At 36.5% G+C, this 17,242-nt stretch overlaps 1 protein-coding gene across 1 annotated transcript in view; it reads right to left on the bottom strand.

Annotated features, from left to right (window-relative positions):
* Positions 1-17,242, bottom strand: part of SEMA3A (semaphorin 3A) — a 171,378-nt gene that overhangs the window by 121,275 nt on the left and 32,861 nt on the right. The window contains exon 2 of the mRNA XM_051642676.1: positions 1,387-1,544. Within this exon, the coding sequence (XP_051498636.1) occupies positions 1,387-1,544 (158 nt within the window). The remainder of the gene's footprint in view (positions 1-1,386; positions 1,545-17,242) is intronic.

Here is a 17,242-nt window from a genome sequence, read left to right on the forward strand (position 1 = left end):
GAGTTATACGGTGCTATCAGCATTTAGACAGAAACCTTAGTTCTTTATCACATTGGAAACAACAATTGGTGAAGTTTTAACTCAAGTGCAGCAATGACTACATAGTTATTTTGATCGAAGTTTCTTCAGAGACCTTCCTGTCTTTAATAAGCAGATCCCCAAAGTCTTTAAGATTTTTGTCTATTCTTAAATCTAGAGTCTATTTTAAGTCTGTTTTTTAAGTCTGTTGCTAATATTCAGTTCCATGTTAGCAACAACAATTATTTATTTAATATAGTAATAATTGCATATAATTTCAAATAGCATTCTGAAGGTATCTGAATATGTAAGCATGTAAGATACAATTCCCCCCATTCTGCAGAGCTGTTTTCTGCAATGGAAACACCTTCTTTCCTTTAATTATTCCAGATGTTTTGCACATTAAGCTATCGGTCCCTCAGAGAATTCAAATAAATAGCTAGTTTCCTTTATAGCTGCTCTAAAGAGAATAGAAAAGAAAATACCCAGTTTTCTTTTTATCCTTTTTCCTTAGGGAGCACAAATGAATAGCCTGTCTTCCCTCTGAACAGAAAACACAAGGTATTTATTGCTATCATCTTAGGAAGTTAATAGTCAAATGGGCAAAAGGTCAGGAACACCAAGAAAAGATCCCTGGGTATTGAAGCAATATATCTCAGAAAAGGGTACTCTCTGGATTTTAAAATGTGCCATCAAAATACATACATATAACAAATCAAACCTCTATCCCATTGTTTACCTTCTTAGTATTTTGTCTTATTGAAATAAATGAAAATGAAATTATTTATTTAGATTCCAGCAAAATAGTATCACTTAACTGTTTGTCAGCTTTTAATGTCTTGCCACTTTTACTAGAAAATTATACACTCCACCAAGAATGGCAAGCTTTTATGGACCTATTCCTCTTTTATTAATACTGAATCTATATTGGTCTGAAAGCAGCAGAAGCAGAGTGCCTACCAGTGCTGGGTTAAAAGGAGAGAAATTAACACTCAGACTCCCAAACAGCTTCTTTATATCTGCAAATAAATATGGTAAGGCCTTTTTATGTAAACTGTCCTAACAGTTGTTTGGCTTTTCTAGCAGCAAACATGAAAGTATGTCTTGTTTGGGAAATAGCTAGATTATTCAATTATCATTTACTTTTTCACAGTCTGAAAAAAAGCATTGTAGCTTACATAGTCATATGTTATAAGCTCATTATAAATTTCTCTTCATAGAGTCAGTAAATGTTTTTGTTGTAACAGTATTCCTGACAGCCGAACACTTACCATATATTTCATACAGTGCCCAATATGGTCTGAGTAATAACAATTCTGCAACATTTAAAGTATATATTTACATCGTACGAAACATTAATGAAAGTACCTTTTGATATTCCTTGATGTTAACCAGGTTGAAAGAAAATATATGATCCTTTGCTCCAACGTACAGCCGACTCCGTTCTTCATCCAAGAGGAAGGTATGGTAACTGGAGCTATTAGCTAGTCCATTGAAATTTATTATATTGTTGGATTCCAACATTTCTGTAAGATAAAGGTAATACTTTCCGTGTTAATGTGCTCAAATAAAATGCAGACTTATATTTTTACTTTTATGGATTTCATCTTAGGAATTTGTATTTATGGAGTAGAAGCCAGTGAAAGAGTTATGTAACTGGGCCCATTCATGTTTTTATTTCAAGTATCCAAACCCAAACTGCCTGTGAGATTCACCTCTACACAAACAAAAGTCAAAACATCAGCAAAATCAATTAAAATCTTGTATGAGGCTTTAGGTGGTAAAAATCTATGTAACTCATCAAGTGTCAGGCCAAGTTCAATTTTGCTCAATAAATAAGATTCACAAAGATAAACCTGAGCAGTCAATAGAATACACATCTAATCTCCACCTTCCAACATACAGAACTATTGCATGCAGATTTCTAGGTTATGTGAAGGGGTTAAGAATGATAAGTTGCTGAGATAAAATAACATGTACAATCTATTCTTATATGTAATATTATCTTCCCAGCTTACTGACACAGGCAGCATGGTGTTCCCTTGTCTGGAATTGTGTATTTATCCATCACAAGAATAAACCTAGAGAAGGTAGATTTGCTTCTGTTTAAGCTCAAGAATAATTTTCTCTTTCTCATACTTCTCACAGAGCCATTGCACTTGCCAAGGACAGGATTTTCTTATTTATTTATTTATTTTAATACAGAAACCTCCTAGCTATTCACAAACATTAACAAAGACATGCGCATTTTTCTGAAACTGCTTAAAGATATGTTCTCTGTGAGATAATACAGACCATATTAGTATAAACTTTTGTGAAAACACACTTTCTTTATTTCTGTCTACCTGCATTCATGTCAGGACCAAAGCCAAACCATCTCTATCATTTCAAGGCATGTCTGCACTAGCAAGTCATCAATGAGAAATTTTCCCTGTGATGACAAATCCTTTGTGGTTCCAGCCCCGACCTTGTGATGTTCGGAACCATTCCACTGATGCATGTGCAACTCCTCAACAGCACCCATGAGGGCAGATGAAAAGGGAGTGAACACATTAGGATCCAAGGGCTGATGGCTAGAGGCCATGGCATTCCTCTCAAAACAGTTGCCAAATACCTAGATGTCTAGGATTTGCCTAACAGTGCAGCTACCTGCTATGATATTTTGGTTTTCAGTAAAATCACTCCCATTTTCCACCATTTCTCCAACTGCTGAGTTTGGATAGCATCCCCTATGCTGCTAAAAATCAAGGTGAAGCTGATGTTAAAATAGAAGCTTCTGCTTAATTTTCTTTTTAACCTTCTTCCCCCATGCCTTCTTTTATTTTAACCAGAACAAGGCTTCTCTGGATGTAGGTAATAGTGGTACTTAAGACTTTACAGAATTTCAACCCCTGCAGTCTAGGAATCCCACACATGCTAAATTCACTTATATCAGGTGGATTTTGAAGGACACTGATACTCTATAATGGCAAGAATTAGTGGGCAATGTATTCAAGGAAGGTAAAGATTACATTGAGAGTTGTGTATCATTCAGGTTAGCTTTGCCACAGCATTATTTGTACTTCTTTGAAAAAACTCTCACTAGCATTCACAGTAGAGTTAATTTGCATGGAAATGTAGCAAAGAGCATGCACTATATTTTGTTCCTTATTCTACATTTTTTTCTGGCTAAATATAACTATACATTTGTGTTGTAGAATACTTTTAAGAACTTCTACTGCTCAAGACTTATGTTCTCAATTTTTTTTTTTTTTTATTTTTTTTTTTAATGTAACAAGAAGAAATCAAATCACCCCAAGCAGTCTTGTCAAAATAATCCTTCTGGCTTCCTGCCAAGTTCTGGAATTTGACTGTATTGTCCTCCAGTTCACTTATTTGCATTTTGTTAGAGACTTTACTAATTCTCTTTACATTGTAATGACTGATTCAGATGTTGAATGTCGACTCACTGAATAGTGAGTGATGCAGATGATTGATTGCTTAACTTGTCTTAGAACTCTCTTGGCTAGAAATGCTTTGCTGTCATCTGTATCTGATCATTTTTCTTATAATATAGCTGTCAAAAACCTTTGTAATTTTTTCATCTTTCTTGCTTTGAACTCACATAGGTATGATTCTGCCCTTTGTGGCTGCAGCATAAAGACAAGTGTCTACTAAAGTCAATGTAACACAAATATAAAACTGATATAAATGGAAAGAAGATCAGTTAGGCTCACAGCTACTTGGTTTAAAACAAGCCAGATATGATTTTTCTAATGCAGAATTCTAAATCTTTACATTTCCAGATGGTGATTGGTGTTTTCTTTTTAGTATTTGTGAAAAATGCCAGATTGTGACATAAGAGTTTAAGGTTTATTATGGGCAAGAGTAAATTACATCATAATCTTTGCTGTTCAAATGTCTGCCTCCATAGTGTAACTTAAAAGGACTAGGTGTGGCTGTGCAGCAAAAAATATATATTTTTTTTCTTTTAATTTTCTATGACACTTCAGAGTATGAAACAATGGTAAAAGCAACAATGGTGGGGGTTTTTCTGAACTTGCAATTCAAAATAAAAATAAAAGCTAAATCCATGTTGTCTTCTCTAAGATTAGGACATTTCTCCTGGGTTTTAATCCAGTATCTGTCATATTGTCCCATTACTGACTTTTGCAGGAGATTACTAGATTTCCAGAGTATATATCCAAAAGTATAGGCCTAAGCATACTCCAAGCAGTGTATTTCAAATAGTGTAAAATCAGATTTCTCCTTATCAGGAATCAAGTTGAGAACATAAGTTGAAGAGAAAAATACCACTTGGGTGCTGATGATTCTCATTCACTACTATTTAGTTAGAATTGAGTTATATCAGAAGTACAAGGTGAAAACCTAAATAATCTCTGCAGTTCCTCTGCTGCTTATTCTAACTTAGACATACTTCTCCAGCAATGAATATGGCTTCATATAGCATTCTGGAAAGGGCTGTTGAAGAGCAAAACAATGATATTTGCGCAATCAATACAAATTAAGTATTCCACTTCCTCAAATTAATTAGTTTCAAAGTGTTTACCACCCAGTGTCCTTTTAGTATCCAGTGACTGTTAGTGAGAGAATGACAGAAACAGAAGTGACAGGGCACACTCTCAGAAGGGCACTGATATCCATCAGTTCTGTTAAATGTCAATCAGTCACGATGGCAAGGTACATGGCTTATCAGTGCTAAAATAAACTAAGTTTTACAACAAAGATGGCATTGCAATGCCAAGAGGAAAATGATGAATGCCTTCAAATAAATAAGTTAAATTAATACTGTCTACTATGCATACTCTAATTATTTCCATTTTTTTGTTGGTGTTGTTCTTACTAAAGGTTGGCATAACCATGACCTTTAATATAGCAGACAGATAATGGGTGCCTATACTTAAAGTATTTTTTTTAACTTGCTTTATTCTTTGTCTAGTTATTGCTAGGATGGTAACATCACTCCACCAGATGTTGCAGCCAAGTACCATTTCTTCAGTAATTGCTTAGAGAGCATTTTCCTATTTCCTTTTGACACATCCTCAGCTGTAGACATCCCTGTTGTTTTGAACAGGAATGAATGAACCCTATAAAGCTAACCACTGCACATTATGACTGTAGTGTTGTCTATAAAATGCTGTATGAGGTAGATCTAGAGTGGTGATATTTGAAGGTAATAAAAGACTTCATTGCTTTGTTACTGCTGCTTATTCCTATATTTATTAAGTGTTGCAGGTGACCAAAACTAATGGTTTGAAATGCACCATATCTTAACCCCCCCATATTTTAATGAATATACACACTTGTGATGATCACTGAAACCAACTGAAGGGTGGGTTTATCAAGGTTTGTGGGCAAGATTTCCTACTAGCCACTTCATTTCAACTACTTTTCATTTACAGTGCTGACTTGCTTGCTCCATCTTGCTGTATTTTTTCTGTCAGTGTCCAAGTTTGAAGTATTTGACCTTTTTTCACTGCACCTTTCTTTAGACTCTGCATGGCCTTTCATTTATTAACTGATATTTCTGTTGATCCAGTCTGACTTGTACCAGAACATTTACTTTGCCAGACCAAGCTGGCCAATTTACAGAAGAAAACCAGTCCCTAATTCTCGCCTTCCTTTTAATACATGGTTATTTAATTTGCTAATGGAATTGCAACTTAATAGTATGTATACAAACAGAGGGCCAAATTCCTGCACTGAAATCCACGGAGATATGCATGCAGAAGGAATGTAGATTTGGTTTATTTTTATGACACTTTTTTCATTAAGAACTAAGCCAAAAAACCGCAGCTATAGCTAAGATGAATACAGTCAGGCAGATCCTGAGGTTTGCTTTATCCATGGCTGGTATTCCACTGTAAACCTTGTTTTATGTCTGTGTTCCTTCAGTAGAGTTTGTCAAGAGGTGAACATAACAAAAGGAAACCATCTTATTTTTCACTTATCTATGACCAGACAAACTATCTGTATAGTGAGAGGGAGTTTGTCTGTGTAACAAGTCAGAAAATTTGTGAGCTTCAGCCCGCGTTCCTGTTACAGACTTCACAATAACATGCCATCCAAGATTATTTTTGTTGATAAGGATCAAAGGGCCATATCAATTTCTAGAAAAATGAGAGGAAAGGTCTCCCAGCTTCCTCACTCGGATTCAGATCTGGCCCTGTCCTATTACTGGTGACTCTGCAGAGCGACTGGATTATACAGGCAGTTCTGCTTGTTGTAACACGCTTGTGAATCAAATGAGTGGGTTGCTGGTTGCACAAAATTCTCGACCTTCATTCCTTTGCCAGCAATGATAAGATCTCACTCTATGTCTCCTAGCAGAAGATAAAAGATGAGTCAATGCCTATTATGCCATCAAACAGGGATTTTGCTGAATTGTGAGCAATGCCTCCCACAACGTCATGCGAGAACATTTCCTTCTTCTCTCGCCAGGCTTTTACTTTAGCTACAGAATGTCAGGTGGCTGCATGTTTGCACATGCATTTGTTGCTTACACAGATGCATATTGTGCCTGTTCTGTATATCAGCAAGTGTATCTGTCTAAATAATTCTGGGTAGATATTAGTAATTATTCTTTGAGTGATTATTTGCTGAATTCTAAGGTACCAATTCTACCGTGTAAGAAAATAAGTGGATATATGAACTTTCAGACTCTCCTGTAGCTTCTCCATTTTATTGCTCTGAGTGCAGATGGTGAAGTCAGTCCCGGTCAAACAGTTAAGGAAAAGGCAGGGACTGGCAGGATGGAAAGACAGTTTCCTGCACGTGGTTTAGCACCACTGCTTATTTGGCAAAAACAGGGATATGAGCATGGAAAAGGCATCAGAGCTGCTGTGAGTCCATTCCGATCCAAAAAAAGACAACGGCTGCCATGTGGGATGTTTCAGAGCAGCATTTCCATGTATTATAAAAGTTGACAGGAGCTAACTCAGATGCCTGTCAGGTGTCTGAAATCAAGTGAGCTTGACCCCATCCCAATTCTAATGCTTAGTAATATAACCAATGGCCTGAAGGATAACTTATTTGTTGTTCAGTCCACCCGCTTGCCAGGATTTGACTACTTTATACCTCTAATACTTTACTTCATCTACACCTCATACATGACTGGGACTTCAGGTTTCAACCCTTAGTGAGAAAAATGGTTCAGCCACCCCTCTAAGAAAAAATAAGAATCTTGCTAACAGTAAATCATCTAATTCAAACTTCCACAAAATAATTAAAGCAAAGGACAGCTAATTCATCCATTGTTTAATACTATACATATTTTACTTTAATTGGTCAGGCTACCAGTCTTTTAGTAATATCCAAACTGTTCCAAAATTTCCAAATTATTTTTAGCAATTAGCATTTTATTTCATATTAGGAGAAGAAGAAAAAGAGACATAAAATTATTTAAAAAAAAACCCTCAGTAACATATGTGTTCACTGAACTTTATAATTATGCTGATTGGGAATATCAGAAATTGATCAATTTATCTGAAATGAAACAAAAACAGGTTAATAAAGGGTATGAGATCATATAGTGGAGTAAGCGTCTTATCCATTTTTAGAAATGTAACAAGAAAACTTTTGTAATCAGGACCTTTGGCTTTTTGCTACATTGTGAGCCAGATAAACTTAAAACTACACAGGATTTGTTGTTGATGGCAATTCAGTGTTATTGTAATTTGAATGAGATAAATGACTGGGAGAAAAGGGAGGGTTATCTTATCGGTAATCAAAATACAATTGGAACAGAGCCTTTCACAGCTGTTCAATCAATCCTAGCTTTCATCCTCTCCATCTACCTTATCATAACAGTTGCCAATCACCTGGTTTCACTGAACTCCACTAGAAGGAGAAAAAGATAGAATTATTTTTCTTCACTGTAAAACTTCTCTTTCTGCAAGTTTCTAAACATGTAGTTTAGAAACATAGTTCAGGGAACTATGTTTTCATTACAATTTATCAATCAGAAGTAGCAAGGACAAGATATACAGTTTTTAGTGCACTCATGATGTAAACCAAGCATTTTAAATGAAACACTCCTGCCTACCTTCCACTGCAGCAAAGAAAACCTCAAGGCCATGAGTATAGTTTGATTAAAACCAGATACTTGGAAGAAGGAATGTTGCACCAATGTTTTGTTTCAGTTGCACTGGCGTAAGCACGGACTCCTTTGACTTCAAAATACTGATGCATATGTTTTTTATACTGTAAAACTGAGAGAAGATTTTTGCTCATTAATGTCAGCACTATTTAGCTACATGACAGCCCTCAAAGTGTTCTTGATTGGAATAATTGAAGGGGTCACATGATATTCCAAAGATATAAAACACTTAAGACTTCTAAAGCCAAGCTGGTTTCCCTTATTATTTGCATTATTTGTCCTTTTTGTCTCTGGTAGTGATTCCAGATTATCTCCATTGCTATGTTATTTTTTTCACAAAATATGAGCAATATTAATCTCTCAGCTAAACAAAGACTTGTAAAGCCCGACTTCATATATTTATAAAATTACTGTAACTTTTCATATTATGAATTTGGCTTTGTGAGAAAGGTTATGGCACAAATTTAACTGTGAACTTAAGCACGAATTTATTTTAAAATCACACATGATAAATATTACCTGTAACACCTTTTGTGTATTTAGAACCAGGTAGAAATATAAAAGGAGACCAGGATCTGATTTTACTAAGCAGTTATCTGTCTAAGTGAAAATTTATCTGGCTTAATCTTAAGATTAAATGGTAACATCTTCACTACCTCCCTTTTGTATTAGTATAACGAATGCAAAGGAAAAATAATGGAAGTGATGCCCCCAGATACCAATGGTGAGATCTGTAACTCTCAAGGTTTCCTAAAATAATATGGCAACATAATGAGCTAGTGAGAATGGTTTCTAAACACGCTAACTCAAGTAACAGAAACATAGTAGGCACAGTAACTCAGGCCTCTGCCCTGGGTAACATATCCTCAGTGAGCTTAGTTAGCTAAGCGTGGCACTGCATGACCCTATATTGCACCATCTACTTGCAGGTAAACATCCAGCTAAATCCCATTCATTAAGTAGCTCAGTTATCAGATCTAGTTAGTAGTTCATCAGTTCTCAACCATGTGTGATACTGTGTATGATACTGCTGGAAAATTAAGTCTTCAGCAAGCAGAACCGGTACCGGTTATCAAGAAAGTGAAACTGTGGGTAGTTGTCACTTCAAGGATTACCTTATCTATAAACAGTACCATCCTTGTCTCATTAAATACCATATCACAGAGGCATGAACACCTTTTCAATGACTAACAGCATGGATAGTTGTTTTCCCAGGGCACAAATGTATTTGATTTGGCAAAGCAGCAATGGGATGGGAAGACTGTCACATCGTATCCCCTGCATGGCCTATCCCCATGTCAGGTCCAAGCACAGAGCACAGCTTTTACTCACAGACTGTTCCCCCAGTTCATTAACTTCTCACAGAACAACGGCAAAGCAGGCAAGAAACTGTTGCTCTATCGACACACCTACTTGCTTAAAATATCGACCATGCTCCAGTGTAGACACACCTGAGCTAGCTTGAACCTCAGTCATTTACTTGCAGTGTCTAAAACCACTGGTTAAGAGACCAACAAAGATTAATTGATTTTGGTTCTCCTCTAATTGTGCCTTGATGAAGCTGCATGTTGAATGATTAGGGTGTTACATCAGGCTAAGCAGGCAAGCTACTTTGAAGTTAGTTCAGGGGATATGACTATACTTTGCCATAATCATGATAATGAATGAAAGTCAGAGAGAATCAAGGCAAAGAGAAAATATCCACGTTGTTTTTTTGCACAAGTACAATTTGAGAAAATTTAGATGTATTTATCTATTTATTTATTTATTTTAAAAGTCACTTCCTCTTCCAAAGAACCACTATTTCTGAAAAAAAACCTAAATTTCTCATGTGAAAATGAAACTGTCTGAACGACATCAAAGCCTGACAAGATGTTTGAGGACTATTAAGCAACAAACTATTTAAAATGCTATGATGTTTTAGAGCACTAGTTTCTGAAAAGCTGGCCTAGTGGGAAGGTCAGTTCATTTTTTTCTTATTCCTCACTTAACTACATTGCCCTTTACTTTAAATTTTTTAACAACTGAATTAAAAAATCCAAAATCCCATCAATGTTTTTGTGATACACATACAATAGGGATACAAAAATGACATTGTTATCAATAAATGTAATGGAGTGGCAATTGTGATAAAAAACTCCAGCAAGTGTACACCTTTTACAGGGGAGTTTCATAACTCTTAAAGAAATCTTGGTTTCAGGTATCAAACCAATGTACTTCAAAAACAAGTGAGCTCATTGAAAAGAATTAATAAAAATGAGGTGCTAAATTTGTTAAGGATATCAGGGGAAAGTTTCAAAAAGCCTAGTGGTTCCATTTTCAAGTGTGACTGGTATGTGACAATCAAGTTACCACTGACTCTTGGTCAGACTTATGGAGTAGGTCCGTGAAGGATTTAGATGTCAAATTTGAGAGTGTGAGACTGGGGATAACCTGCAGTGGGGCAGCCATCAGCAAGTGAGGATGTGAACTCTCACTGTCATAAGAGACTGCAAGTGAGAGAGTCTCTCCCAGCTTAAAATACTGGGATGGAGGGGAAAATCTGACAGAGATTATTATTATTACTGAATTGACAACATAAAACAGCACAAATTATTTATTAAGATTATTTGCTTAAGGTTTCCTGGAAGCATAGTTGCATGTGCAAAATAGAATAAGTATTACTTGAATGTTTAGAACTTCAGGGATAGACTCATGATGGAAAACGCACTTGACCTGCTTCAAATAAAAGGTCTTTTTATGCTTGAAAATCATATATGAAACTCTGGTGTCTACCTGCCTAACAACTCTACAAAGTCCTGTGATTAATAAGATGCAAAAAGACTTCAGGGTAGTCCTGCTTGTAGGTAAATCATTATATTTTACATAGCAACTGGCTTAGATGGACTGTGTCCAGCTTTTATTTTATGGGTACAAATACGCAACCTCGTATTTTCAGTTTCAGACATAGCTATCAACACTCCTGTTAATTTTTTTTTTTTTGCAGAGTGGGATCTACCATTTACTTTGATCAAACATCCAGCACTTTGAGGAATTGTCTTTTCACATTCATAACATAAATGAGTAATATTAATACTTGGATTTTCAGCCTTCTCTCTTACAGTTCTTGTTCCTTCTACTCCACAGAGGAGGATTGGGATGAATTTCAGCAAAGGACTGAATGTACTGACTGCAGTTAGACTGAGTAGCTCACATACAGGTACACACAGCTTTGCTAATGCACTTTAATTGCAGCAAAATAAAGGCAGGACATCCTTGCACAGAATCCAGTGCCAAAGTAAGAGTAAGTGATGATGCCCAATTTTGCTCTTAATTTGCTCTTAATTTTCCCTAATGAAAATCAGTGGAGTTACACCATGAAGAAAATACTATGATTGCTGTGCTTTTGCAATGTGTGGAATATTTAGTATCCATTAGATTAAATATTACTTCAAATTAGTATTTATCAAATGTTTCCAGTACTCCCTACAATCTGTTAGGTTCAGTTCTGTACATCAAAAAGGAATTTTCAGTTCTTCTCTTCCATCCACATGTCATAAACATAATAATGTTAAAATAATAGCAAAACAGCAGCAAAATATCCAATACCATTTTTCAACTCTAAGCGAATCTTCTCACTTTTAATGCCGCTCTATCAATCAAAGTTTGAAATTTCTTTCAAGTTACTCAAATCTACTTTCACTGTTTTTGAAATTCTTACACACTGAAATAGGGAACAAGAAATTTCTAATTAACTGCTAGATTCAAAAGGGAAAATAAGCCTTAAATACATTTTTTACATTAACTTATTGGATTCTGGGCATACTCCGAAAGGGCTGGGAGGAGCTGCACTTCTACCTAAAATTTTATAACATGCCAGAAAACTTTGAACGTTAACTCTGATAACACAAAGAAATGATAACGTAAAGTACTTTAATTAGTCTTAAAATCTCCCCAAAAATGTCTTAATACATTTCAGACAACACACAGTTAAGCCATGGAAACTCTTGGCATGGGCTGTTGTAGATGGTAAAATTATTTATAGTTTCAAAGGGCAAAGAGATAAGATCAAGAAAAAGAAATCCTTAAAAGGCTATTCAGTTTAGGGACACAACCTCTAGCACACCAAGTTCCCAAAATTCAAATTTAGGCAACTTAGAAAGTATTCTGGGAAACTTTCACTATGTGATCAACCTAAAGCTGTTATCTTTTCCTACTATGGAGAATCCCTATCGTGGAATCCCCACATTATGCATTTGCTTTAACTGTTGTTGGAGATGGTGTATTTCACTCCTAGTCATGTGTGGTTAAAGTGCAGCCATGACTTGGGTCTTGAGAAGAAAACTGAAGGTGCATGACATGAAATGTAATTGAGCAAAATAACTGCTGCCGCACCCTTCTCACCTGGGCCATGCTCTGTGGCTGCCAAAGGGGCCTCTCCGGCCCATCCTCCTCCCCTCTCTTATCTCCCATTCTCAAAGCCTTTAGGGCCTCCCTGGGTGAGTGGAAGTATATGCAAACAGCACCATTTCATGCTTATTGAATCTGTCTTCTGTAACAGCATTTCAACCTCTAATTCCTTCTAAATACCTTTTGTTTTGAAAGAACTTGTCCATCTTTTAAGTGAACACCAGAAAGAACCATTAGCTATTTCCAGTAGAGATGGAAGAGGGCAAGTGAGTGGATTATCAGCACTCAGGTAGCATCTGCTGTCTGGCCGGGCTTAATGCATGACAAGATTTGGATACAACTTTGTGCTGCTTGACCTCAGAGCACAAGTTCCTTTGCTTAAAGACATGTCAGTGTAAACATAGTTGGATTTGTTTGGACACCAAATCACCCGGTGCATCAGGATCTATTTAAAGCAGCTTCAGAAGGGGATTCAACAGTGATTGAAAATAATTTTAGGATGTTTTGACTCCAAGCACACTCAGCCAGTCCCACCTGAACCAGCTTGTAACAGGTTCCTGGTGGATACCATCACCTAAAATGGTCAAACTGCAGCATTTCCAGCCACAACTCCTTCCACCTAGTGCAGCAAACACCAGGAAGACAGAGGTGACATGCATACAAATTACAATGAGGACATGAAAATACTATTCCAAAGGTAAGAAAAACAAGCAATATTTTGTTGAAATAAATTAAATGGAGGGAGGGGAAGCTGCTGTGAATGCCTACCATGCTAAAAATTCATCTGTTCCAGCTGTTTTTTCAAATTCATTTCCTCTCTCTCTGTATTAGCATAAAGGAGATCTAGTCCACACTACTGATCCTAGGTGTCTTGTCAATCTGAATAAATTATAGTTTATTCATTGTATGAACACAATAGCATCATTATCCTCAGTGCTAGCATCAGGAATAAAGTTCAGTGGAATTTTGCATCAGGAAGGAGTAAAAATGAAAGTTTTATGGTTTTGAGGCTCCACTAGAATATCAATGAGAAGCAGTATCTCATTTTTTGCTCAAGCCAGAAAAAATGCACTTTTCTTACCAAGACAGAGATCAGAGATCATATTAATGTAATTAAACTTTGGGTGCCTTAGAAGAAGCCCTTAGAGGATGGCCTGTAGATTGCAGGTTTTAATGACAAGGCCCAGGCACACTGAAATGGAAAGCAGGGTTTGTCTTCTTTTCTTTATAAGGCAAAGTGAGAATTACCAAAATGTAACAATTTCTGCAAATTTCGATTCAGCTCACTGTTTCACATGCTACATTTCTTTGCACTTTGGCCGATTTAAAACAGGACCATTTTTCACCTGAATACAGGAAACACTCTCCATTGGCACCATAGTGCCACGCCTGCACAATGAGTTAATGATTTGCTTACCCAGGTTGTGAAGCCTCAGTGTAAGTGTGGTTTATGTAAAGGACACATTAAAAATTGGAATGTTTTGGGGGAAAAGGCAGGGCACTTTCCACTTACCCTTCCAGACCCAATGATATTATTCATTCTCAGCAGCTCCACTGGTTACTCTGCTAATTTCCCTCCAAAAAAATGCTCCTTTGGGTGCAATATTCAAGTGTATATGTATGTCAACTGCCGCACAGGCTTCCAAATGCCCACACTGATCCAAGATACCATGAGTCACTGTTGACAGATGAGGAACATTCACACAAAACCCCTGCTGAAAGTTAAAGGAGAACTCACATTTTTCCTTGATAGTCACACACTAACACATTGTGGTTAATGGTATACTCCAGAGATTTGAAGAAAAAAAAATAATAAAAAAATAAAGTAAAAATAATATTTTAAAGTTGCAATTCACCTAAAATTGAACAGGACACTGATTCAGTGTTTCCAAGTTAAAGCAACACTGGGTGGTTCCAAGTAAATTCTGAAGAGCCAGATTACAGCTGATAGAAACCGGTATAACTCTATTACTCTACTGTTTTTAGCAAACCCAAATTAATTTGCAGCAGATGTGGATATGACTTAAAAGTCTTAAAGTGAAGTGTACTAAGACTACCTCTAAAAGTCCTTATTATGTAGCAGAATTTATAATAAATCTGGAATAAATAACATTACAAAAAAATTCTACATGTTTATCATGTTTGAAAACTAAGTAATACCCAAGAAAGATATTACAAAGCAGCATCCTGACATTCTGTTGCAGAATACTTTCATGCTTCTAAAATAGCTGGGGAAATGATGCCTTGTTCTGATGATGAAGAATTTTCTTATTGACACATACATATTGGAATATCTTGAAGAATGGATCTCTCACAGTCTTGAAATCAGTGAATCCTGAGCCTCTATTGAACATTACCAATCCACGTCCAACTATTGCACTACTGTTTCCAAAGTTAAACTTCTCCAAAGTCTTCACGCTATTGTAACCATTTCTGTTTCCTGAACTGCCTAAATACTCAAGATAAAGCATTTCATTATGTTGTATTTCTTCTGTTAAACAAATGCAGTTCCAGCAGCAGCTGATACGGCTTCTAATATAATGGCAAACAATTGGGCTTATTTCTAGCTAGTCTAATTATGAAAGGCATCAGGGTAGATGTGTTTTCTTTATGTAGCCACTAAAACTAATTTGACCTACTGAGAAACAATTTCAAAATGTCAACATTTGCATGCCTGAACCCTGCTATGAACTAAAAGGATTCGTGTGCAGAGGTCCTGCCTCAAGCTGTGACAGACTACTTACCTCCTCAGAGGGAGTTAACCCATTAATTTGAACAAATGAAAGTAGAACAGTCAGCTCTCCAAGGTGGTCAGAGGAAAAGTACCCTGACCATAGTGGCTGATTGCAGTTTAAGTGGTATATTGCTTAATTAAACTCAAGTATGACAGCTGAACAAAGAGTGCATAAACACCCCACAAAAGAGGAGGTTTTCAAGCTTGGAGCTATATATGAATGTAGTACCCAGTTCCCTAAAAGGAAAGTTACTGTTGCCCTTTTTAGAAGTATAAGCTTTAAGACAATAATTTACACATTTGCTGTATATGCTGGTTTCTGCAGATGTATATTGCAGAAAGCACTCCTGAGATTCAGATGCTAACAAGTTTGAACAGAAATCTGGTAGAAAGGTCCTCAAGTTGAGGAAGCTTGCATCTGCTCCACTGCTTAGTTCAACCAGTTCATGACCCTTGAGGTCTAATCCAAAGCCAAGCAAAGGCAGTGGGATTTTACTGATTGTGCTGAAAACTGAATCAAGCCAATGGATTAAGGGTATGGTTCCTACAGGACCTGTATTTTCAGGAACTTCCTCCAAAATATTTACCCTTATAACCTCAGAAACATTTTTTTGAAAGTACACACTTTAAGCTAAAACAGAGGGTCCCCATGGATGTCACTTGGTAACACTCTAATGCACAGTGCTCCAAATACATTTCTTATCTTGTGATTAAATGTTCATTCTGACATGCTTTGCAATGATCTCTTTAGGGAAAACATAAGCAGTGGGAGTTTTCTATTTTGCCTTAGTCTAACTCATGTGAGTTGAGAATGGTTTTTGGGAAGTGGAATTTGGTGTTGGTTCATGCATGTTATATGCATGTCCTACTGTCTTCCATGCTATTTGAGAACTCTGCTTCAGAATAATGCTAAAATAAGGGATGGATGCACTACACCTAACTTGGATATCAGATCTGGACCTAAGTTATGTCACAAAGCAGTTTGCTTAAAATAAGTGTTAAGTAGGTCAGAGGAAATCACAAGGTTCCCCTGAGGGTCTCCACAAAGAGAACAAGTCTGCCTAAATTTAAGAACATAAATTAAATTAATAAAATCTCATTTCATTCTGCAAAAGGGATATCAGCATTAAACTGGATTGCATCATTTTAATTGTTCTTTATTTGCCAATTATTCATTAATTGCTATGACTTGCATTAATTTATATGTTGTATGTTATCCTTACTTTGTTCAGTGTGCAGAATGGAGGGAGCAAAATTTATTTTTGAGCTTTTTCAGTATTTGTCCTAATGACTACACAGCATTCAAATACTGGTTTGTAAGAGGGAATTATTAAATGGCTTTTTATCTTTCTTATGGCAAAAATCTGAGTCAGAAACATGATTCAATGGAGGAGAAGCTGTTATGATTCCTAATTTACAGAGGCACAGGAAGAAAAGTACCCTAAAATAATAGGCATTCAATTTGACTCAACAGGCCCTGATCTTTGAGAACACTTAGTGTGATGAGATACATTATTTCAAATCACATCCTCACACTCTGCCAAGTGCAGAAATACTTCTCTGGATTCATGGGGAGAGTAGCTAGATAGTCAGAAAAATATGAACTCTCAGTTGGTGATCATCTAGTACACAGCACACAGTAATGATAGACCAGCAAGGCAGTAGTTTGGATACTCACGACAGAAATAAAGTACCTTAACCTTCCTGTCCCCTGCCTCACACATCACATAGATACCAGATTCTGCAAAAAAATAAGTAGGGGTGTTACACACAAGGACCTTTGATCTCATCTTGCTTCTTTACCCAGACCCATCCTGTGCATCAAAGGAAACAGAAGTCCCTTAGAAGTAGTAGATAAAAAATTAAAAATTCTGTAATCAAAGGTCACAAGGGACTGGTACAATTCCACTGTGAAATGGGCTGTGCTATCATCAAGTCATGTGAGAAAAAGGCTTCCTCTCTGGAATTCAGACCCAGTGGTGGTGGTAGTCAAGGCTTTATGC

Source organism: Apus apus, chromosome 1, assembly GCF_020740795.1.
Source record: "Apus apus isolate bApuApu2 chromosome 1, bApuApu2.pri.cur, whole genome shotgun sequence".
NCBI lineage: Eukaryota > Metazoa > Chordata > Aves > Apodiformes > Apodidae > Apus > Apus apus.